The sequence below is a fragment of the Lithobates pipiens genome, unplaced genomic scaffold (assembly GCF_037356315.1).
Source record: "Lithobates pipiens isolate NorthernLeopardFrog02 unplaced genomic scaffold, aLitPip1_a1.2 Scaffold_16, whole genome shotgun sequence".
Taxonomy (NCBI): Eukaryota; Metazoa; Chordata; class Amphibia; order Anura; family Ranidae; genus Lithobates; species Lithobates pipiens.
Window position 1 is genome coordinate 118,804,019 of NW_027507748.1, and position 18,358 is coordinate 118,822,376.

Sequence of the window (18,358 nt, forward strand, 5' to 3'; positions counted from 1 at the left end):
TCTGCTACCTGCTCGAACTGCATAAGCTATAGTTTTTTGAGGGATGGTGGGTCGAGTTGCACAGTTGGTGGCCGTGAGTCACATCCATTGCATTCAAAAAGTGTCTCGATTTGCCATCGGGACCATGAAAGTGAAGTTAAATGGACAGGCATTTTTGACCCCCCCCCCCAAGAACTTTTCACACATTTTTGCTATAATGCACAAATATGCTTAGCATCTTGATTACCTGAGCTGGTCTGATGTGCCACTATTTTGCCCTGGCACAGAATTGTGTTGAGACTCTAAGCTGCGTTTTTGTGGCTTGGTGTACACTTGCAAAAAAAGTGCTGCCAGGCAGGTAGAAGTATCTGATGAAAGGGAACTTTTTTTTTCCCCCCAGAACTGGAGCATGCAAAATCTGGTGCAGCTGTGCATGGTAGCCAATCGGCTTCTAACTTTTCAATTAAGCATAAGAGCTGCACCAGATTTTGCACCCTCCAGTTTTAGTAAATCAACCCCATAGTCTGTTATAAAAAAAAAAAAAAATTGAAAACAATTTAACTTTTTTTAGATCATATTACACCTGACCATTGTCATAGTGATAACATGCTTTATGAGCTCAAAGCAAGTGTAAGCAACAGTAAAGTAAGGGTGATAGATGAGATTTAGAAGTTCTAAACCTCAGGAGTCCAACGTTCTGGTTTTCCATGGAAAGGTGCTTGCATTTTCTTTTCGTGTCAATGAGTTTTATTTGAATCATTTTTAGACCATCTTGGGGAGTAACAGTTTGTTATAGTAAAGAACCCAATGATTTTACAACTAGCAGCTTGGCTTCCTACGGTCCCATAAAAGTAAATTTACAAAAATGTTTTAGTTTTAACGTATTTGTCTAGCATGGGAAAGGATTAAATCCCATGTCGAGTTTTTTTAATTTATTTTTTGCTATCTGGGGCTCTGTTAGTTTCAGGCCTTTTTCACACGGGCTGTCTGATCGGATCCCAGTGTCAGGTGGATCTGATTGGACCCTCCAGTCTCTTCTATGGAGCCGCGAATGTCAGCAGACGCATGTCCGCTGACACCCACCGCCATCCGATCCAATTCTGTCCTCCAAAAGCAGACAGATGGTGGTCCTGTTCCCCATTCGTTGATCGAATGGATAAGTACAGGCACTAATTTTCCATCTGATTGCCCCATAGAGGAGATCAGACCTGTCATCCACCTGCTCAGCGGCGATCAGCACAGAGATCCCCCGCTGAGCAAGCGGAATCCGCTTAGCAGAGGCACCCGTGTGAAAGGGCCTAACTTTCTGACAAGTGTTTAGCAGACAAGAATTTGTGTTGCTGTAGAGAGTTCTTCCTGCTTTCTGTTTGTAACTATTGTTAGGACAGGAAGTGGGGGTAAATTTCTCTAATGAAGCCCTTGATAGTAGTAGAAAAATGACAGGGTTTCTAACCCTTCCCCACACTATCCAGAACTGGAAAATACACTTTTGCCGTGATATACACTTTAGGCCATTACCTGTTTTAATATAAATGTTAGTGGCATCCCCTCCTCCAAGCTAAGATGTGTATCCTCACCTTCCACATTCTCTCATCCCATTTTGTCTTACATTTCTTGTTAATTAGATCCAACACTACACATAAAATAACAAGGCATCTGGGACTGAGGAAATTGGGCATTATTGGGCGGGGGACATCTCTTCATATCACACAGAATCTGCAGCTATACGGAGTGGTATCAGGTTCTTTTAAAGTGAAAAATCCTTTTTAGTGTTCTTACAAAAATTGCAGCAAGTTTGGAGCATAAGTAATACATTTTATTGGCTAACTTGATTAAAGATGCAAACTTTCAGCTTCCTTAGAGCTCTTCCTCAGCTTGAAGAAGAGGTCTAAGGCCTCATGCACACGAGACGCTGTTAAACGTGTGTTCAGATGCATTCAATGTTATCCTATGTGTCCATGCACACAGTCTCGTTTTTTGCCATTTTTATGCAGTTGCGTTTAACCTCGTTTTTCCAGAAGCAATAAAATGGGTTCAGACGCAAAAATTTCCACGTTTCAGACGCAAAACATGGCTAAACGTGGCACCCACGTTTAGCCGCGTTTGCGTTTATAAGCGTTTTTAAAGGAACCCAATTTTTTGGACCTGAAAACTCAGAAATATGATCTGAGAATGACATTTTGCGACCCAACTTTGGGGGCCCATATCTTGGGGCCACTTATTGCCAGGAACCCCAAATTCGGTATGCAGACACTGTGGAACTAGCACTACAACATATTTGAGGTTCCTATCACCAAGTGACCCCGAGATAGGCGGCCCCAAAGTCGGGTCGCAAAATGTCATGCACTTTTCTGCATCAGAGATACATGGCCTCAAAGTCAGCTGTGACCATCTGCGGCAATGTAATTTGGTCATTAGGGTTGGGTGTTATGGTAAGTGGCTATCCGTTAGGGTTATTGTTTAGGATTAAGGGTTGGATTAGGATTAGGGTTAGGGTTGTTTAGGGTTAGTGTAAGGGATAGGGTTAGCTGTTAGGGTTAAGGGTAGGGTTAGTGTTAGGGGTTAGGAGTTAGTGTTAGGGTTATTGTTTAGGGGTAGGGTTAGTGGTTAGGGTTAGGATGAATGGTTAGGGTTAGGATTCTGGATATTTTAATAAGGCATTAAAAAATATTATACTACCATATACAGCAGCAAAGAATTGAAATATATTAATCAATACATATTTCACGATAAAAATATATTAAAAAATTGGCCAAATAAATTTAATACAATTATAAAAAATCTAATTAACATAGATTTTCTTTTAAATAAAACAATTTGAAACTAGAAAAAATGAATAAAAAAATATATTAAGATTAAAAAAAAAAATAACAATTTTAATATTGTTTTATATTAGAAATAATGAAAACATTTTAAAAATTGCCACAAGAAAATTTTAGATATTTAAAAAAATTGGATAATTTGCTTTAAATAGACATTATTTTTTTTTAAATAAAGGACAGAGAAAAAAATGAATCTGTACATCTATAGATAAATATATTTTATAAATATATACACATACCTGATCGTTACCAACAGACGTTCCTCTGGTGACACACTGTTTCTCATATTGGTGTCCATGAATGTCAGACCAGGTCGTACTTTTTCTAAGAGCAGATCAAATGTGACAATGGACATCCGGCTAAAATTAAAAAACTTGTCTGGGTAGGTACGCAGCTGCACATACGTGTTTGTGAAATATCCAACAGACATTCGCTGTCCCATCAACGGATGGGTCCAATATCGACGAGCTCTGACTCTGGACCTCTCACGAAATTTGCAACGACGTTGCTGTCTCATCAAGAGCAACATCAGGAGCATTTCCTGACATATATTCAATATGGGATCCATTTCAAAATATATACCACAGAAAGAGAGGCAAATGCAAGTGTACAACTGCTCTCTATGCTGATGCTGCTCACTCTCATCAAAATAGCAGAAATAGTTAAAAAAAAATATGCTTTGAGAGCTTGGGGAGGGTCTACATGATGTTATCTTTTATAAACGCTTATAAACGCAAACGTGGCATGCAAACGCGGCAAAACGCGCGTTTCAGCTTTTTTTGAGTTTTTACCTGCGTCTCATGTGCATGAGGCCTAAGGCAACCTTAATGCTTCAATCTTTAATAACTCACATTGGCCAATAAAGGGTATCACTTGAACTCCAAACTTGCTGCATTAATTGATAGCGAACATGGTGCAATACTAGTACTACTACTACTACTACTACTACTACTACTACTACTACTAGAAGAACTACCAAATTTACACCTGTTTCTCTTTCCCGATTATCCTACTTTTTCATCTTTCTTTTTTTTTTTTTTTTATCGGGTTGAGGATTTAGTTACACTTTGGAGAATGAATAGAAAACATGTCAAAGCAGCTGGTTGTCAGGCCTCTCTGCATTGCAGTTGGAACAGTTACTGGTTCATTTGCTTTATTGGTAACAAGCTCTGTGTATGATTACTGCTGTGCGACTCAGATGGTGATGCAGACTGCACTAGATAGCCTCTAGGCTGTTGTATTGATTGCGTGCACATTTGCAAAACACATTTTACTGTTTTCAACCCTGTAAATATATGACATCTATAGTATATAACATTTGAAATAGTTTATTACGTTTGTATAATCATGGCCCTTTGCATAACTGGGATGATTTCTCTTTCTGTCTTTATTTTTGTCAGTGCCTTGCTGTCTAACCTCATGTCTTTCTCCTGTTCTTCCTTGTGCTGCATTGGATGCAGAACTCGCCCAAGGGGTGTGCCTCAGAGGTATTGTGACTTTTTTTTCCAGACAATGACCTCTAGTACTCTCGTTCTTCTATCCACGGTTTAGACAGTTCAAATTTGTAATCATGTTTGCATGTGGAGTACCTACTTTGTATAACGCTAAATTAATACTTTATATAAAGATTACAGGCGTAAGAGAGCCCAGGGTAGACATAGCAATTCTGTGATCTGCATTAGTAGCCCAGTAAGAAAAGAGCCTTGTTCACATGGGCGTTCTTAAGTGTACACCTGTTTCCAGGCCAGCACAGGATGCATATGTGTTCCATGCATTCTATATGAAGGCAGTCCCATTCATGTCAATTGGGACAATTTGACATCCTCGCTGGTGTGATTGTGCATCCACCAATATACAGTGTGAGTTTGGGGGGGGGGGACACCCACACTGATAAAAAAAATTGGGAGCAGCAGCTCTGTCCGTGCAGCTGCTGATGCATCCCACTTGACATAAGTGGAACTGCCTGCATGTGGAATGCGTGAAACACCTGTAACCTTATAACAGAGCTAGCACTGGTGAATCTAAAAAACGTATGGATTTTGTTAGAAAATGTCATCTTACTGTATGTTGCTTGTTGGAGTTACCTTTTCAAGAAAATTCTAATCTTTTGCCTTTTTAATGTATGGTAAGTACACAGAGGGGCCTAAATTCAAGGTCTAAGAACTCTTAGGCTATGTTCACACAGGCGATCAGGGAACGATAAAAACAGGCAGCTAATATGCACTTTACTGCTCATCTGCCCACAAGCAAGCATGGCTACGACCCGATTCTGCTTACATTGCCAAAATTGCAGCACGGGAGTTCTTTGTAAAGACCCCATTTGGATTGAAAAAAAAAAGCCTACCAATAGAGCCTGTGGCCCATGTGAATGAGCCCTAACAGTGGCCTGGGTAGCCCAAACCAGGGCTTTCAAATTTGAGCTGCCTGCCTTCTGTGGCTGATAGTGCAGGTCTGCCAGCTCCTGTTTCTCATCCCTCACTAGGTGCCTATGCATGCATTTCTTGACATTATTGTCAAATATAAGCCATTGGTCAGGCCTGAACAATTGGCCACAAAGGACAGTTACAGTATCTCACAAAAGTGAGTACACCCCTCATATGTTTGTAAATATTTTATTATATCTTTTCATGTGACAACACTGAATAATTTACACTTTTTACTACAAGTAGTGAGTGTATAGCTTGTATAACAGTGTAAATTTGCTGTCCCCTCAAAATAACTCAACACACAGCCAATTTTGTCTACACCGCTAGCAACAAAAGTGAGTACAAAAATGTCCAAATTGGGCCCAAAGTGTCAATATTTTGTGTAGCCACCATTAATTTCCAGCACTGCCTTAACCCTCTTGGGCATGGAGTTAACCAGAGCATCACAGGTTGCCACTGCAGTCCTCTTCCACTCTTCCATGATGACATCACGGAGCTGGTGGATGTTAGAGACCTTGTGCTCCTCCACCTTCCGTTTGAGGATGCCCCACAGATGCTCAATAGGGTTTAGGTCTGGAGACATGCTTGGCCAGTACATCACCTTTACCTTCAGCTTCTTTCGCAAGGCAGTGGTCATCTTGAAGGTGTGTTTGGGGTCGTTATGTTAGAATACTACCCTGCAGCCCAGTCTCCGAAGGAAGGGGATCATGCTCTGCTTCAGTATGTCACAGTACATGTTGGCATTCATGGTTCTCTCAATGAATTGTAGCTCCCCAGTGCCGGCAGCACTCATGCAGCCCCAGATCATGACACTCCTACCACCATGCTTGACTGTAGGCAAGACACACTTGTCTTTGTACTCCTTACCTGGTTGCCACCACACACGCTTGACACCATCTGAACCAAATAAGTTTATCTTGGTCTCATCGGACCACAGGACATGGTTCCAAAAATCCATGTCCTTAGTCTGCTTATCTTGAGCAAACTGTTTGTGGGCTTTTATTGTGCATCATCTTTAGAAGAGTCTTCCTTCTGGGACGATAGCCATGCAGACCTCTTTAGTTGACCATGGCAAGGCCTCTTCTGAGAGGAACCTGTCAACCCACTGTAGTCAGTTTCAGGGTCTGGGCAATCTTCTTATAGCCTAGGCCATCTTTATATAGAGCAACAGTTTTTTTTTCAGATCCTCTGAGAGCTCTTTGCCACGAGGTGCCGTATGGAACGTGCAGTGACCAGTATGAGAGTAATAACACCAAATTTAACACACCTGCTTCCCAGTCACACTTGAGACCTTGTAACATGAACAAGCCACATGACATTGGGGAGGGAAAATGGCTAATTGGGCCCAATTTGGACATTTTCACTTAGGGGTGTACTCACGTTTGTTGCCAGCGGTTTAGACATTAATGGCTGTGTGTTGTTATTTTGAGGGGACAGCAAATTTACACTGTTATACAAGCTGTACACTCACTACTTTACATTGTAGCAAAGTGTCTTTTTTTTTTTTTTTTTTTTTCAGTGTTGTCACATGAAAAGATATAATAAAATATTTACAAAAATGTGAGGGTGTACTCACCTTTGTGAGATGCTGTATATCTTAGTTAGCAGATTCGGTGTTTTGTGATTCTCTTCTCTTCCAAGGTATGTAGCCATTTCCGAAGGCTTCTCTAAAAACCTGCTGTACTTGTATGGTGTCAGGCTACAATGAACACAGCTTCACCTTTAAAGTGGAAGTAAACCCATCGATTTAAACAGTTAAAAAAAAGGCATGCCAGGAATGCTAACTGCACATTGGCTGTGCTCTCAGCCAAACTATCAAACCATCCAATGGCTGGTGTCATAACGAATCGCATGTGCAGCACCATAGCAGTTGAAGGTTAAACAGAGGCAAAGATGGCAGCTTCCTTGGCTGAAAACGATAGGGGAGTTTACTTCCACTTTAAGGAACTTGTGAGCAACGTCGGCTGGATCAGACAGCAGTTGTTACAACTGTGGCTACATGTGATCAGAAAAGACGCCACTGGCTGCTCATTCCTAGGGGACAGTTGATTGGCCTTGTTGGAATTTCTTTATCTTACTATGTTGAAAGCAGGTACAGGGTGTGTCTGTTTAACACATAAACAAGCATGCTTGAATGATGCCAATGTTCAAGTCTGCACATATTTAATGGGAAGGGGGGGGGGAATATTTGTAGTCCTCTAATTAACATTTTATGTCTGTGCTTAAGTGTTTGTAGACTAAAGAGGCCAATCAGATGTAGATAAGTGGTTGCAATGATGAGAGATCTTTTCCATAATAGGTGTGTGTGATATAGATATATACACACACACACACACACACACACACACACACACACACACACACACACACGTGTATGGAATGATAGCTTATTGGCAAAAAAAAACAGGCTGGTACAATTAAGCCCTGATATTCAACTTTGTTACAACAGGGATCCTACTCTGGGTGGAGGTGAGAATATATGATGTGTGCAATCGCACGTTGGAGAATTGGCAAGGTGGTTTTAACTAGTGTAGTCTTGGTTCCCTGCTGGATTGAAATCAAAAGCCCTGGGTATCCCCAGAAGCATTTCAATGCTTTTTTCAACATTCAGCTATTGAGAGCCAGGAAAAAAAAAAAAAAGTTCACTGGTATACACCTTGTAAGGTTTTGTAAATCGTTTTCACCATTACAAAACCTGTCATTGTATCATCCTAAATTATAATTATGTAAGATTGAGTCTTAGTTTTTGAGCTTTTACAAAAAACGTAAAAACCTGGAAGGGGACGTAATACTAAATATATATATATATATATATATATATATATATTTTTTTTTTTTATGTACAGTACATTCCCTCACATTTATTTTAAATAAACATTCTTAAAGTTTAACTAAAGGCAAAACTTTTTTAGTTTTAAATAGATTTTTATTGCTGTCTGTGATAGGGAGATTCACCCTCTCTATTAGTCTGTTTACAATTATCACCGAAAGTGAATGTTAAAGAAAATCCCAAATTTGGGGTTGTCCCCAGAAATAGTTGGGGGATACGTTCAAATGGGGATGCTAGTTCTGATGAACTTGGTGACAGCCAGGGATTTCCTCACTTTAGAGGGACTTTCTCTCACTTTCTGTTGCGTATGGAACAGGAAGTGAAGAGGAAGCTCCCTAATGGGGCACAGGTGGCAAAAATAAACCTTACAGAGGTTATAACCCTCCCTTTTAATTTTGCCTTTTTAGTTTCTACTTAATTTTTTTCGCCCTCTCCCACATTGCCGACAGCCTCAATAATGCTGCCTAGGGAGAAGTATAGCGCTGGATGGATTCATTATGACTGTGGGATGTGGTCAGGGATAGCATATTTGTGAAAGTGACTTGTGCCGATGACTAACTGTTTATACAAGCTGCATTATTAGAATGGGAACCCTGCAAATGCGAGATGCACAGGGACACGCAGACATTGAATTCCATTGAAAGGCATGCAACACTGAAAGTTTTACAGCCTTGTTATACAGACAGGTCAAAGTAAGGTATCTAGAATTGTCAGTGTGGATATCGTATAGGAAATTAAAATTTTAACTTAATATTTAATTTTACAGAAATGCTTTCAGAGTTCATTCAAGTTGCAGAAACGTATTTCATGACTGCTTGCAAACACAACTTGGCTATTTCCTTCTTTTTTTTGTATAAATGGTCAAATTGATTGATTATTTCTTATGTCCTCTGTTCTTTTGTTGTTCTGCATGAAATTTAGAAACTGTAGATCTTGGGAATCAAAGTGTTTTTGTTGCCAGTACAAACCAGCCAGTATGCGCTTTATATTTTCTTAAGTGGCTATATCTGGATGATTCTTTTACTGAGGGTGATGGTGAGATAATTATTCATTATTGCTGTAATGGCACACCACTAGAACATGATCCGTTTAGGACACTGTGACGGAAGCAGTGCCAATGCATTGTAATGACAAATTTCATTGTTTACTATTTTTTCCAACATTATGGAGATGTCACAAAATGACATATTCTTCATTAATATGCCCCCAGCCTGTTGTGATGCAGCAAGTCCTAGCTGCAGTGGTATGAACTCAACACATAGAACTCAAGATAGATTGCATTGTCTGCATTCAGCTGTGCTGGGCAGCCTTACCCAGTGCATATTGTGTGCATGGGCTCTCATGATTACCTTAGTGCACATTGCAGAAGCAAAAAAGGCATCTATTTGCTTGCAATAGCCAACAAAAACACTTTATAGTGTACCTAAAGCCATTGTTTCCTTTTGGACAGACTACTGATGGTTTAGAATCCCTGACAGTCTTTTATTGCTGCCTGTGTGTCCCTATTGGGATGATTCACCCTGAACACCAGAGCTTAAAGAAAAATCTAAAATTCTCAATTGTTTTTAGAACAAGTATAAAGGAAAAGTCTATCACTGGTGACCCTCGTTCTGGTGACAACTGTCTGAGAGGATTCCCTCACTTTGTAGTGATTTGCGGAGAGGACTATAGTGCAGTGAACTGCAAGAATCCTAACAAAAGTTGATTACAGCACATACAGTATATGCATACAAGTTATATTTTCAGTGGGAAGATATGTCATAATCGTATATACACTCGCAGCCACTTTATTTGGTACACCTTGCTAGTACCAGTTTGGACCCCCTTTTGCCTTCAGAACTGCCTTAATTCTTCATGGCATAGATTAAACAAGGTGTTGGAAACCTTCCTCAGAGATTTTGGTCCATAGTGACATGATAGATTCACGCAGTTGCAGATTTGTCGGCTGCACATCCATGATGCAAATCTCCTTTTACACCACATCCAAGGTCTATTGGATTGAAATCTGGTGATTGTGGAGGCAATGTTTTTTACAATCATCTATTGTCCAGTTTTGGTGAGTCTGTGCAAATTGTAGCCTAGTTTTCCTGTTCTTGGATGACAGGGGTGGCACCTGGTGTGGTCTTCTGCTGCAGTAGCCCATCTACTTCAATGTTTGATGTGCTCTGTTTTCAGAGATGGTATTGTATATACTTTGGGTTGTAACGAGTGGTTATTTGAGTTACTGTTGGCTTTCTATCATATCAAACCAGTCTGCCCATTTTCATCCACACAACTGCTGCTCACTGGATATTGTATCTTTTTTTCGGACCATTCTCTGTAAATTCTAGAAATGGTTGTGCGTGAAAATCCCAGTAGATCAGCAGTTTTTGAAATACTCAGATCATCTGGCACCAACAACCATGCTGCGTTCAAAGTCACTTAAGCCTAGGTTCACATTGGAACGATTTGGCATGCGATTTGACATGTCTAATCGCATGCCAAATCGGAGGCTATTGTTGGCCATATGGCACCATCCAATTCCCAAAAGTAGTTCCTGTGCTACTTTTGGCGACTTCCATCTTTGTATAGACATTTGTGCAGGAACCCACACAGATGTCTGTCAAATTGCCCCTGTAGTCAGACTGCATTGCCAGGTTGAAATTGTGCGAGTTCAGCCGAACTCGCATTATTTCTATTCCGCAGCAATGTAAACCTAGGCTAAATCCCCTTTCTTCCCCATTCTGATGCTCGGTTGGAACTTCAGCAAGTCAACCTCACCGCGTCTAGATGCCGAAATTCATTGATTTGATGATGTGATTGGCTAAATAAGCAATTTGTGTTGCCAAGCAATTGAACAGATGTACCTAATAAGGTGGCCGATGAGTGTATATCTCATGTGTTATAGCATCTTTATCTGTAATACCGTGTAATGTATTGGCTACTATAATACTTATGACTTTCTCAGATGTAGTGTTCGGCACATGCTGATGGATTTTCCCTATAACATATATATTTATTATGTACTTTTGTTTGTAGTTTGGATTTGTCAGAACTCGCAAAAGCTGCCAAAAAGAAGCTACAGGCGGTAAGTTCTCTAAGCCAGTAACATTTGTAAAAAACAATGTACCAAAATACTGTATACATCCTAAAAGTCTCGTCTGGTTAAAGCCAAATTTTGCAAAGTTGTCCTTTATAATTTCCAGCATTTAGGTTTTACCAAATTATAATTGTACATATACAGAGACCATAGCATGATTATGTTGATAAAAAGATATATTGCAAAATGAAATTCATCATGGTTCATGCTTATAATAATATAAAATGATCAATGGCACCGATGTGCTAATCCTCTTGTGATGTCGTCATGTTATTGAGGCCACGCCCTATGTAGTGGCACAGAACGCATGTAGAAGAGGTAATCTGCTGGGACCGTAAATGCCATATCACTTGATGGTAAAGAGAGAACTTCACATTGCAGAGGCCAGGCATCCATATACCACGGGAGAGCCACCGCTACTCAACACAGTTCAGTGGGTCATAGTGCCACAAAAAAAAACGAAAAGAAAATGGTATGCTTTATACAATCATACATGGCACAGTAAGGTGAACAATTGACATTTATGGACATAAGAAAAGTATAGTCAAGCCATATACAGCATATTTATCACACGGACAGCAGCATTAAGGCCTACTTCAAATCTAACCCACTAAAATGGCATCACAGAATTTCAAAAAGCTAGCATGAGGCGTGTTGTTCATGAAATCTGGCTGATGTCTGTAATTTATCTGACAGAGCTGTTCACCCAGCTTCCATCATGTCACCTACCCTCCTGTCTCACTTGTCATGGTTTTTAAGTGGTATTTTTATCTTTTCGTTAATCGCTTGCTGCTCCAACTTGATGTAATTGCAGAGCTTTCAGCGTGTCTATGCTCTGATGATTCCCCCTGTTGTCATTATCTCTTCATCTAGCACTCCTCCATCCTCTGTACTTTCTTCTGATAGACATGTGTACCCCCCACCATTACCAGCTGACTAACCAAGCATTGTGTTCATTCACAGCTCAGTAACAGACTCTTTGAAGAGCTGGCCATGGACGTTTACGATGAAGTCGATCGAAGAGAAAATGATGCAGGTGAAAAACCTCTGCTGACATATTTAGTGAATTATGTTATGAAGTGTAACCGCATTCTAATTAATATTTCAAGGTTTTTATTGAAAGTAAGAAAATACAAACGGTAGAAAATGTTACATAAAAGGACACATACATTTCTCAGGTATACATAGCCATAGCATAAGAACACTGCTACAATAATGATGCTTGGAAGAACGATCTAAGAAATCATGAGCTATAGATCACTTAATGCTAGTGAGCCCTCTGGCAAGCATCCCAATATGTAACAATGGTGAACAGTCATCAATGCAAAAGTTGGCAAATACAAACTAGGTCCATATTAATCCAAAGTAGCATCAACATGTATAATGTGGGGAATGCATTGTAAAAAGCCATTTCACAATAGGGAGTAGTAGGAACGGAAGGTAGGGGAGGGAGAAGGACCTTGTTTAGGAGATTATAGGAAACCCCCAATAGTCAAAATTCGGAGTATTAAAGAACACTAATGGCAAAGCAACAATATTTGAGTTGCCAAAGAACAAACCAGGAAAGAAAAAAGGGAGAAAAAAAAAGAGAAGAGATTTGAAAAATAAATAAATAAAAGGGTCTACCATTAACTTGTTAAGGGACAGACAGGTATTGAATCCCATGTTTTATAAAAAATGTTTGGTGTTATAACAAGGAATACAGGTAAGTTTGTCATTAACCATGATCCAATTAAGCTTACTTTTAACATAATCAAGAGGTATCACTGACTGCTTCCAATATTTGCCAATGGTAATTCTCGCTGCCAAGAATATGTAGGAAATCTGTTTCACTGACTTTGTGGGGACATCTTCAGATAATTTCTGGAAAAGGGTGGGTTCAGATCTGCAGATATTCCCATCACTAAATATACAAGATTTAATGTCTGAATCCAAAATCTGGACACTATAGGACATTGCCACCAAATGTGGTGCATAGTTCCCAATTGTCCGCAGCGCCGGAAACATGTGGGCGATGTCATTGGATGCATATTTGTGACTCATGTGGGAACCAAATGCCAACTTAAGTGTTTATAGTTAGATTCTATCAATGTGGTATTTATGAAAATAGACAATGTCTTGACATTCAGTTGGTTCAAAGGTAAAATTTGGATCACATAGGGTATTGTAGCATTCAGATCAGCGAGGGAAGTGTATACCGCAGATACTTGCCTCATCAAGAAACTCCCACCTTGACAAGACAACTCAGAAGTCATAAGTGTAAATGGTCCTGTCAGTAAGCAAAGTTTAGATCTTAAGAAAGATATTATTTGGTGGTACCAGAAGGTTTCAGTGAGTGGCATCTGCAGCTGTTCACTAAAATATTTTAAGGAATGCAGTTTGTTGCCATCAAGATGGTGGTCCCCAATTCATAGAAGGCCTTTATTAAGCCACCACTGAAAGGGAGTTGGGATTGCAAAGAATAGGAGATAATGGAGTATGCAGTGAAGAGCAGGGTGTGTGGTGCCGTGCTCTGTCCCATACAGCTAGATAATATAATATGGTAGGACATAGTATAGGCGGACGTAACTGGCTGGGAAGCCACATCAAGGATCCGATGGTGAAGGGAGAACAAGAAAGAGCTTCAGTAGAGCTGCATTTTAATTTAAAGCAGAATATGGTTTTCAAAGAGTTGCAGGAATAACTAAATAAAAAGATTAATTAAAATGAACAATCGAGCAACTCAAACAGAGCTTGTAATGAATGAAAAAAAGAAAGAAAGAAATGTATAAGCAGATATGTATCTAAAACATTTTATTTTTCATTATGGCTAGAGCAATGAGAGGTCAGAGCCTCTCTTGGATTTTTATTGCAGTCTGTATTACTGTTGGAGAGGTCTGGTCGTTCCTGGACCATTTAGGCAAGGGATAATCGTGGCAGAAGGTTCCCATAATACATGTTTAATGTAAGCTGTTTTACTTCACTAAGAAAACATTTAATAACAGGATGCTCCCCCCAGTGTGCGTTCCTATATAAATTATATCCAAAACCGGTACAGAGGCCCACGTAAGTCTTTCAGTGGAGATTAATTTAGCTCCGCCGCAGGACCGGTGAGTGCCTTTATACCTGTTTTGGATTTGTATGGATATTTTTGTGGGTGAGCACCTAAGGATTTAACTCACACACAGAGTGCTGTGGCTACCTTTTGAGGCTAAATTAACTATTTTTATGATGGGAAAACCAGGATTTACAGAGTTTTTATTTTTTTTTTTTTTTTTTCTAAACCCAGTGATCAGATATAATTCTATCCAAGGGTGTATAACTCACATCTCATAAAGATCATAGTGTTCCAATGAGAACCCCTTCATTTTCTTTTCTCCCAAGACAGCCAATGCCATTTTTGTTCAGGCACCATCCAAGGTCTGTGTATAATTTCTGTAATAAGGGACTGACCCAGGTATGGCATGATTATGGACATTCTAGTACCTTTTATGTTCTTGCCTGTAACCTTTTGACTTGTCAAAAGGTTTAGTATTCTAGGGCACAGAGTACTTTGGTTATCCCTTAAACGCTGGGTTTCTCATCTGCAAGGACATCCATCCAGGATGCAGTCGAGAATACCATGGCATTAGACTACATTAACTATCAGGGAAATAAGCCTTGTGGCTCAACAAGTAGTGAATCTGATTTTGGCTTTGATGGAACTTCCTTTTGTAGCCGTGTCTACAGGGTTGTAACATGAAAATTGTCAGGTGGACTTCCTCAAATGTTGATGTCTGGACCCCCGGAGAATGGTCTCTTCACCCCGAGTTGCAACCCTCTGTTGCAGATAGCAGATGCAGAAAGTGGACCTCCTGGCTTCCAGATTCAACAAACTGAGCATGTTTGTCTCCAGGTGCAGGGATTCTCTAGCCTTCTCGGTGGATGCTCTGGTGACTCTGGGATCTGTTCGATCTAATATATGCTTTCTTCTGAAACTCCTTCCTTATCTACTCCACAGGATCGAGATAGGGGGCATTCCTAATATTTTCATTGCAGGCTTGCGGAACCTTGGCAGGCTCTCTGTAGACCCTCTCAGATCATCCAGATTTTCATTGTTCATTGTCCCATTGACTAGTTTTGCACTCTGCTTCTTGATTAATTGCATGCTAAAACAGCCTGGTTGTTCATACCGAGGTCCTGCGGTGCAGAGGTTTTTTGGATTTGATTATTACCTGGAACAAATCTTTCTCATTGTGTGAAAAAAGGAAATTCCATTGGGGGAAGTTCTCTGTCCTTCCTCCAGTCTGGCCTTGAGTACAATCAAAGTTTCAACCTTACCTGTTGTTTTTTCAGGGGCCCTCGTACAGGGTGTCGCTCACATTTTGTATGTTCCTCAGTGACGCCTTGGGATCTTATCCTGATTATGTTGGCTCTTTAGCCCTATCAGATCTACAAGGTTGTTTTTATTGTCCTAAATTCTGTGGTGGAGTCCTCGAGTTTGTGGCCTTAAAGGGGTTGTAAATCCTCATGGTTTTTCACCTTAATGCATTCTATGCATTAAGGTGAAAAACCTCCTGTCATGTACCAGCTCCCCAGTGCCCACCCTATACTTACCTGAACCCTGTCTTTCTCTGGCTGGGAATGAGCACACCAGCTCTAACTAGTGCTCTGAGGGGCTGCACATAGACTCTGGAGTGCTGCAGCATGTGCTTGTAACCAGTATCCATACAGAACTCTATAGATCCTGGTGGTATAGAGAGAATGGGCATCAAGCAGCATGGCCAGGTGACAATTGAAACACCAAGCTCCATCTGATTTAAGAAAAAAAAATTCACTTTAATGCCACTTTAGATGTGGTCAACTGTTGTCACCATCACTAAAGGTGTTGTCACCTCCTAAAGAAATGCCATGAGGCTGCAGAAGATCAGCAGCACTAAGCGCAAAAAAGGATGAAAAATTAAAAGTATTAACAAAAATGCACTTCTACATGATATACGGTAAGGAATTCATAAAGAGTGTCTAGACTTCCATCATGACTCCGCAGAACAAATGTCGGTGTGGTGTAAACGGGTAAACAAATTTGGACCACACACTGTGTGTGGAGGTGCACTAAAACAGAAGTGTCTATACAGACACTCCATTCTCCGTGTAGCTGAGGTTCCTCCTGCTGCTGCAGGTGTCCCAGATAGGGCAGCAGCCAAAAAGTTTTGTAGCTGGAAGGGCGGAGCCTGAGGGGGGATTGAGTAGCACTAGTGTCCCATCAGGTCTGCTCCTCTAGTTATTGACAGCAGGCAGTGGGCTGACCAATAGCCAACACACAGCCTGCTATTGGCTATAGACTCTGTCAATTTCCTGCTGTCAACCACTAGGAGAAAAAGGCTTTCTGCTGTGAAGCACAGCAACCAGTGATGTGGAGAGGGAGTAGCAACGGCAAACATGTTGCTCTACTACATAGTGTACAGGCACTCTTCTTGTCTTTTATTAAGGTTGGTCCTAATTATCTCCAGGTTTGTTATCTACAACTGGAGGTTTTTTTTTTTTTTTCTTCATCTGGTGCATTACCACTTTGTAAACATTTAGAATTTGCCACAAGTGTTGTTAAAGCTATGGGTGGCAGGGTTTTTTTAATGTGGCGCAAGCCATTTTAAAAGCCAGAAAACTGTCATTGCGTCTTTATTGAATTCCCCTGACAGTGCAATTTAGTTAACTTTTAGCCCTGGTTCACACTGAATGCAACTTTAAAATCAAGCTACTTGACTTAAAGTAACACAATTTTAAAGCCACATGTCAGTGCGTTTTCGGGTGCAACTTGTTTAACATCTGAGCAACTTTCAAAGATGTCTAAGCAAGATGCACCTAAAATTGCGAAAAATAATGCAGGAACTTTTTATATCAAATCGGTGCGGCACCGCAAATTCAAAGTCGCACCAATTTGAATGGTTCCATTACCGACAATAGGGTGAGACTTATCATGCAATCTGGAAATATCAAATCGCATGATAAGTTGCACCGGTTTGAATTAAAACTTATTGGATTGACTGATTGTTTAGCCCAACCACCGGCTTCCCTTTAGGTGAATCTTTATGCCTGGTGGAAGGAGGAGCTACCCAATCACATGGCTACTGTGATTGGCAATCATACTGGTTATATGATTGGAATCCCATCCTGTCGACTTCCAATAATGACAAGATCAAGCGCTGGTCAATACATTTCTATGTCAATAAGAAGAAAAAGCTGCACATCACACACAATAAAGCTTTGTATAAAGATTAAGAGTAACCTCAGTCTGGGCTCCATCCAGACCATACCCAACACATTTCACCCCACCCATGGAGCTTAGCGCATTGGGGTGTGTGGTTTGGACAGAACCCGGGCTCAGGCTGCTCTTACTCTTTACGCACATGGGTTTTGTTTGAGGTCTTTTGGGACTAGGTAATGGTGTTATTGCTCAGCATCGCATTGCTCTCGAATGAACGATAACGGAGCATAAAGCAACTACAAATGTGCACTGCCAAATTTTTTTTGTTTTCTTTTCGTTTGTTATTTTTGTCTGTTTTTCATTTTTTGAATCATTCTTTATGATCGATATTCGTTATCTTAAATAAATTCGGAAAAATTCTAATTCGTTACGTTCTATTTGTATAGATGCACTATTAGTCATTTCGATAATTCAGAAAAATTCTAATTTGTTATGTTCCATTCGTATAGTTCAGGCTTTCTCAACCTTTTATCCCTAGAGGAACCCCAAAAATTTTCATGTCTCGGGGGAACCCTTCCTAAAACCAAATTATCATGGCTCAATAGGAACAATTCTCTTTATATTGGTGGTCAATAGTAAGAATGTCCCCCTTAAAGACAGCTAAAAACATATTTGGTGTCATGCTGCTAGCTTTGCTAAGTGGTGCTGAACCTTTATCTCTGTAGACATCAAATAGGTGGCTCAACAGCCACAGCTCAAGGAACCGCTAGCAACCTCTGGAGGAACCCCAGGGTTCCCTGGAACCCTGGTTGAGAAGGACTGGTATAAATGCTGTAATCTTTATTTCGATAATTTGTCATTTCAGAAAAATTCATATTTGTTAAGTTCCCTAACAGACAAATTTTAAAGGGAATTCCAATACCTATGATTTAATAGTCTATAACTATTATAGTTTTTATTATTATTTATTATCAATAAATAATAAAAAAAACAATAGTAATGGTTAATAAGCGTAATAATTTAACTACTTCCGGACCGCCCACCGCACATATAAAGTGGCAG

The 18,358-nt window shown here is 40.1% G+C and overlaps 1 protein-coding gene across 4 annotated transcripts in view; it reads left to right on the plus strand.

Moving 5' to 3' along the window:
- Positions 1–18,358, plus strand: part of GIT1 (GIT ArfGAP 1) — a 232,310-nt gene that overhangs the window by 144,595 nt on the left and 69,357 nt on the right. For 3 of the 4 annotated variants that reach the window (XM_077480356.1, XM_077480354.1, XM_077480357.1), the window contains exons 9-11: positions 4,262–4,288; positions 11,076–11,124; positions 12,100–12,172. In XM_077480356.1, the coding sequence (XP_077336482.1) occupies positions 4,262–4,288; positions 11,076–11,124; positions 12,100–12,172 (149 nt within the window). The remainder of the gene's footprint in view (positions 1–4,261; positions 4,289–11,075; positions 11,125–12,099; positions 12,173–18,358) is intronic. The other variant, XM_077480355.1, reaches the window with a different exon arrangement.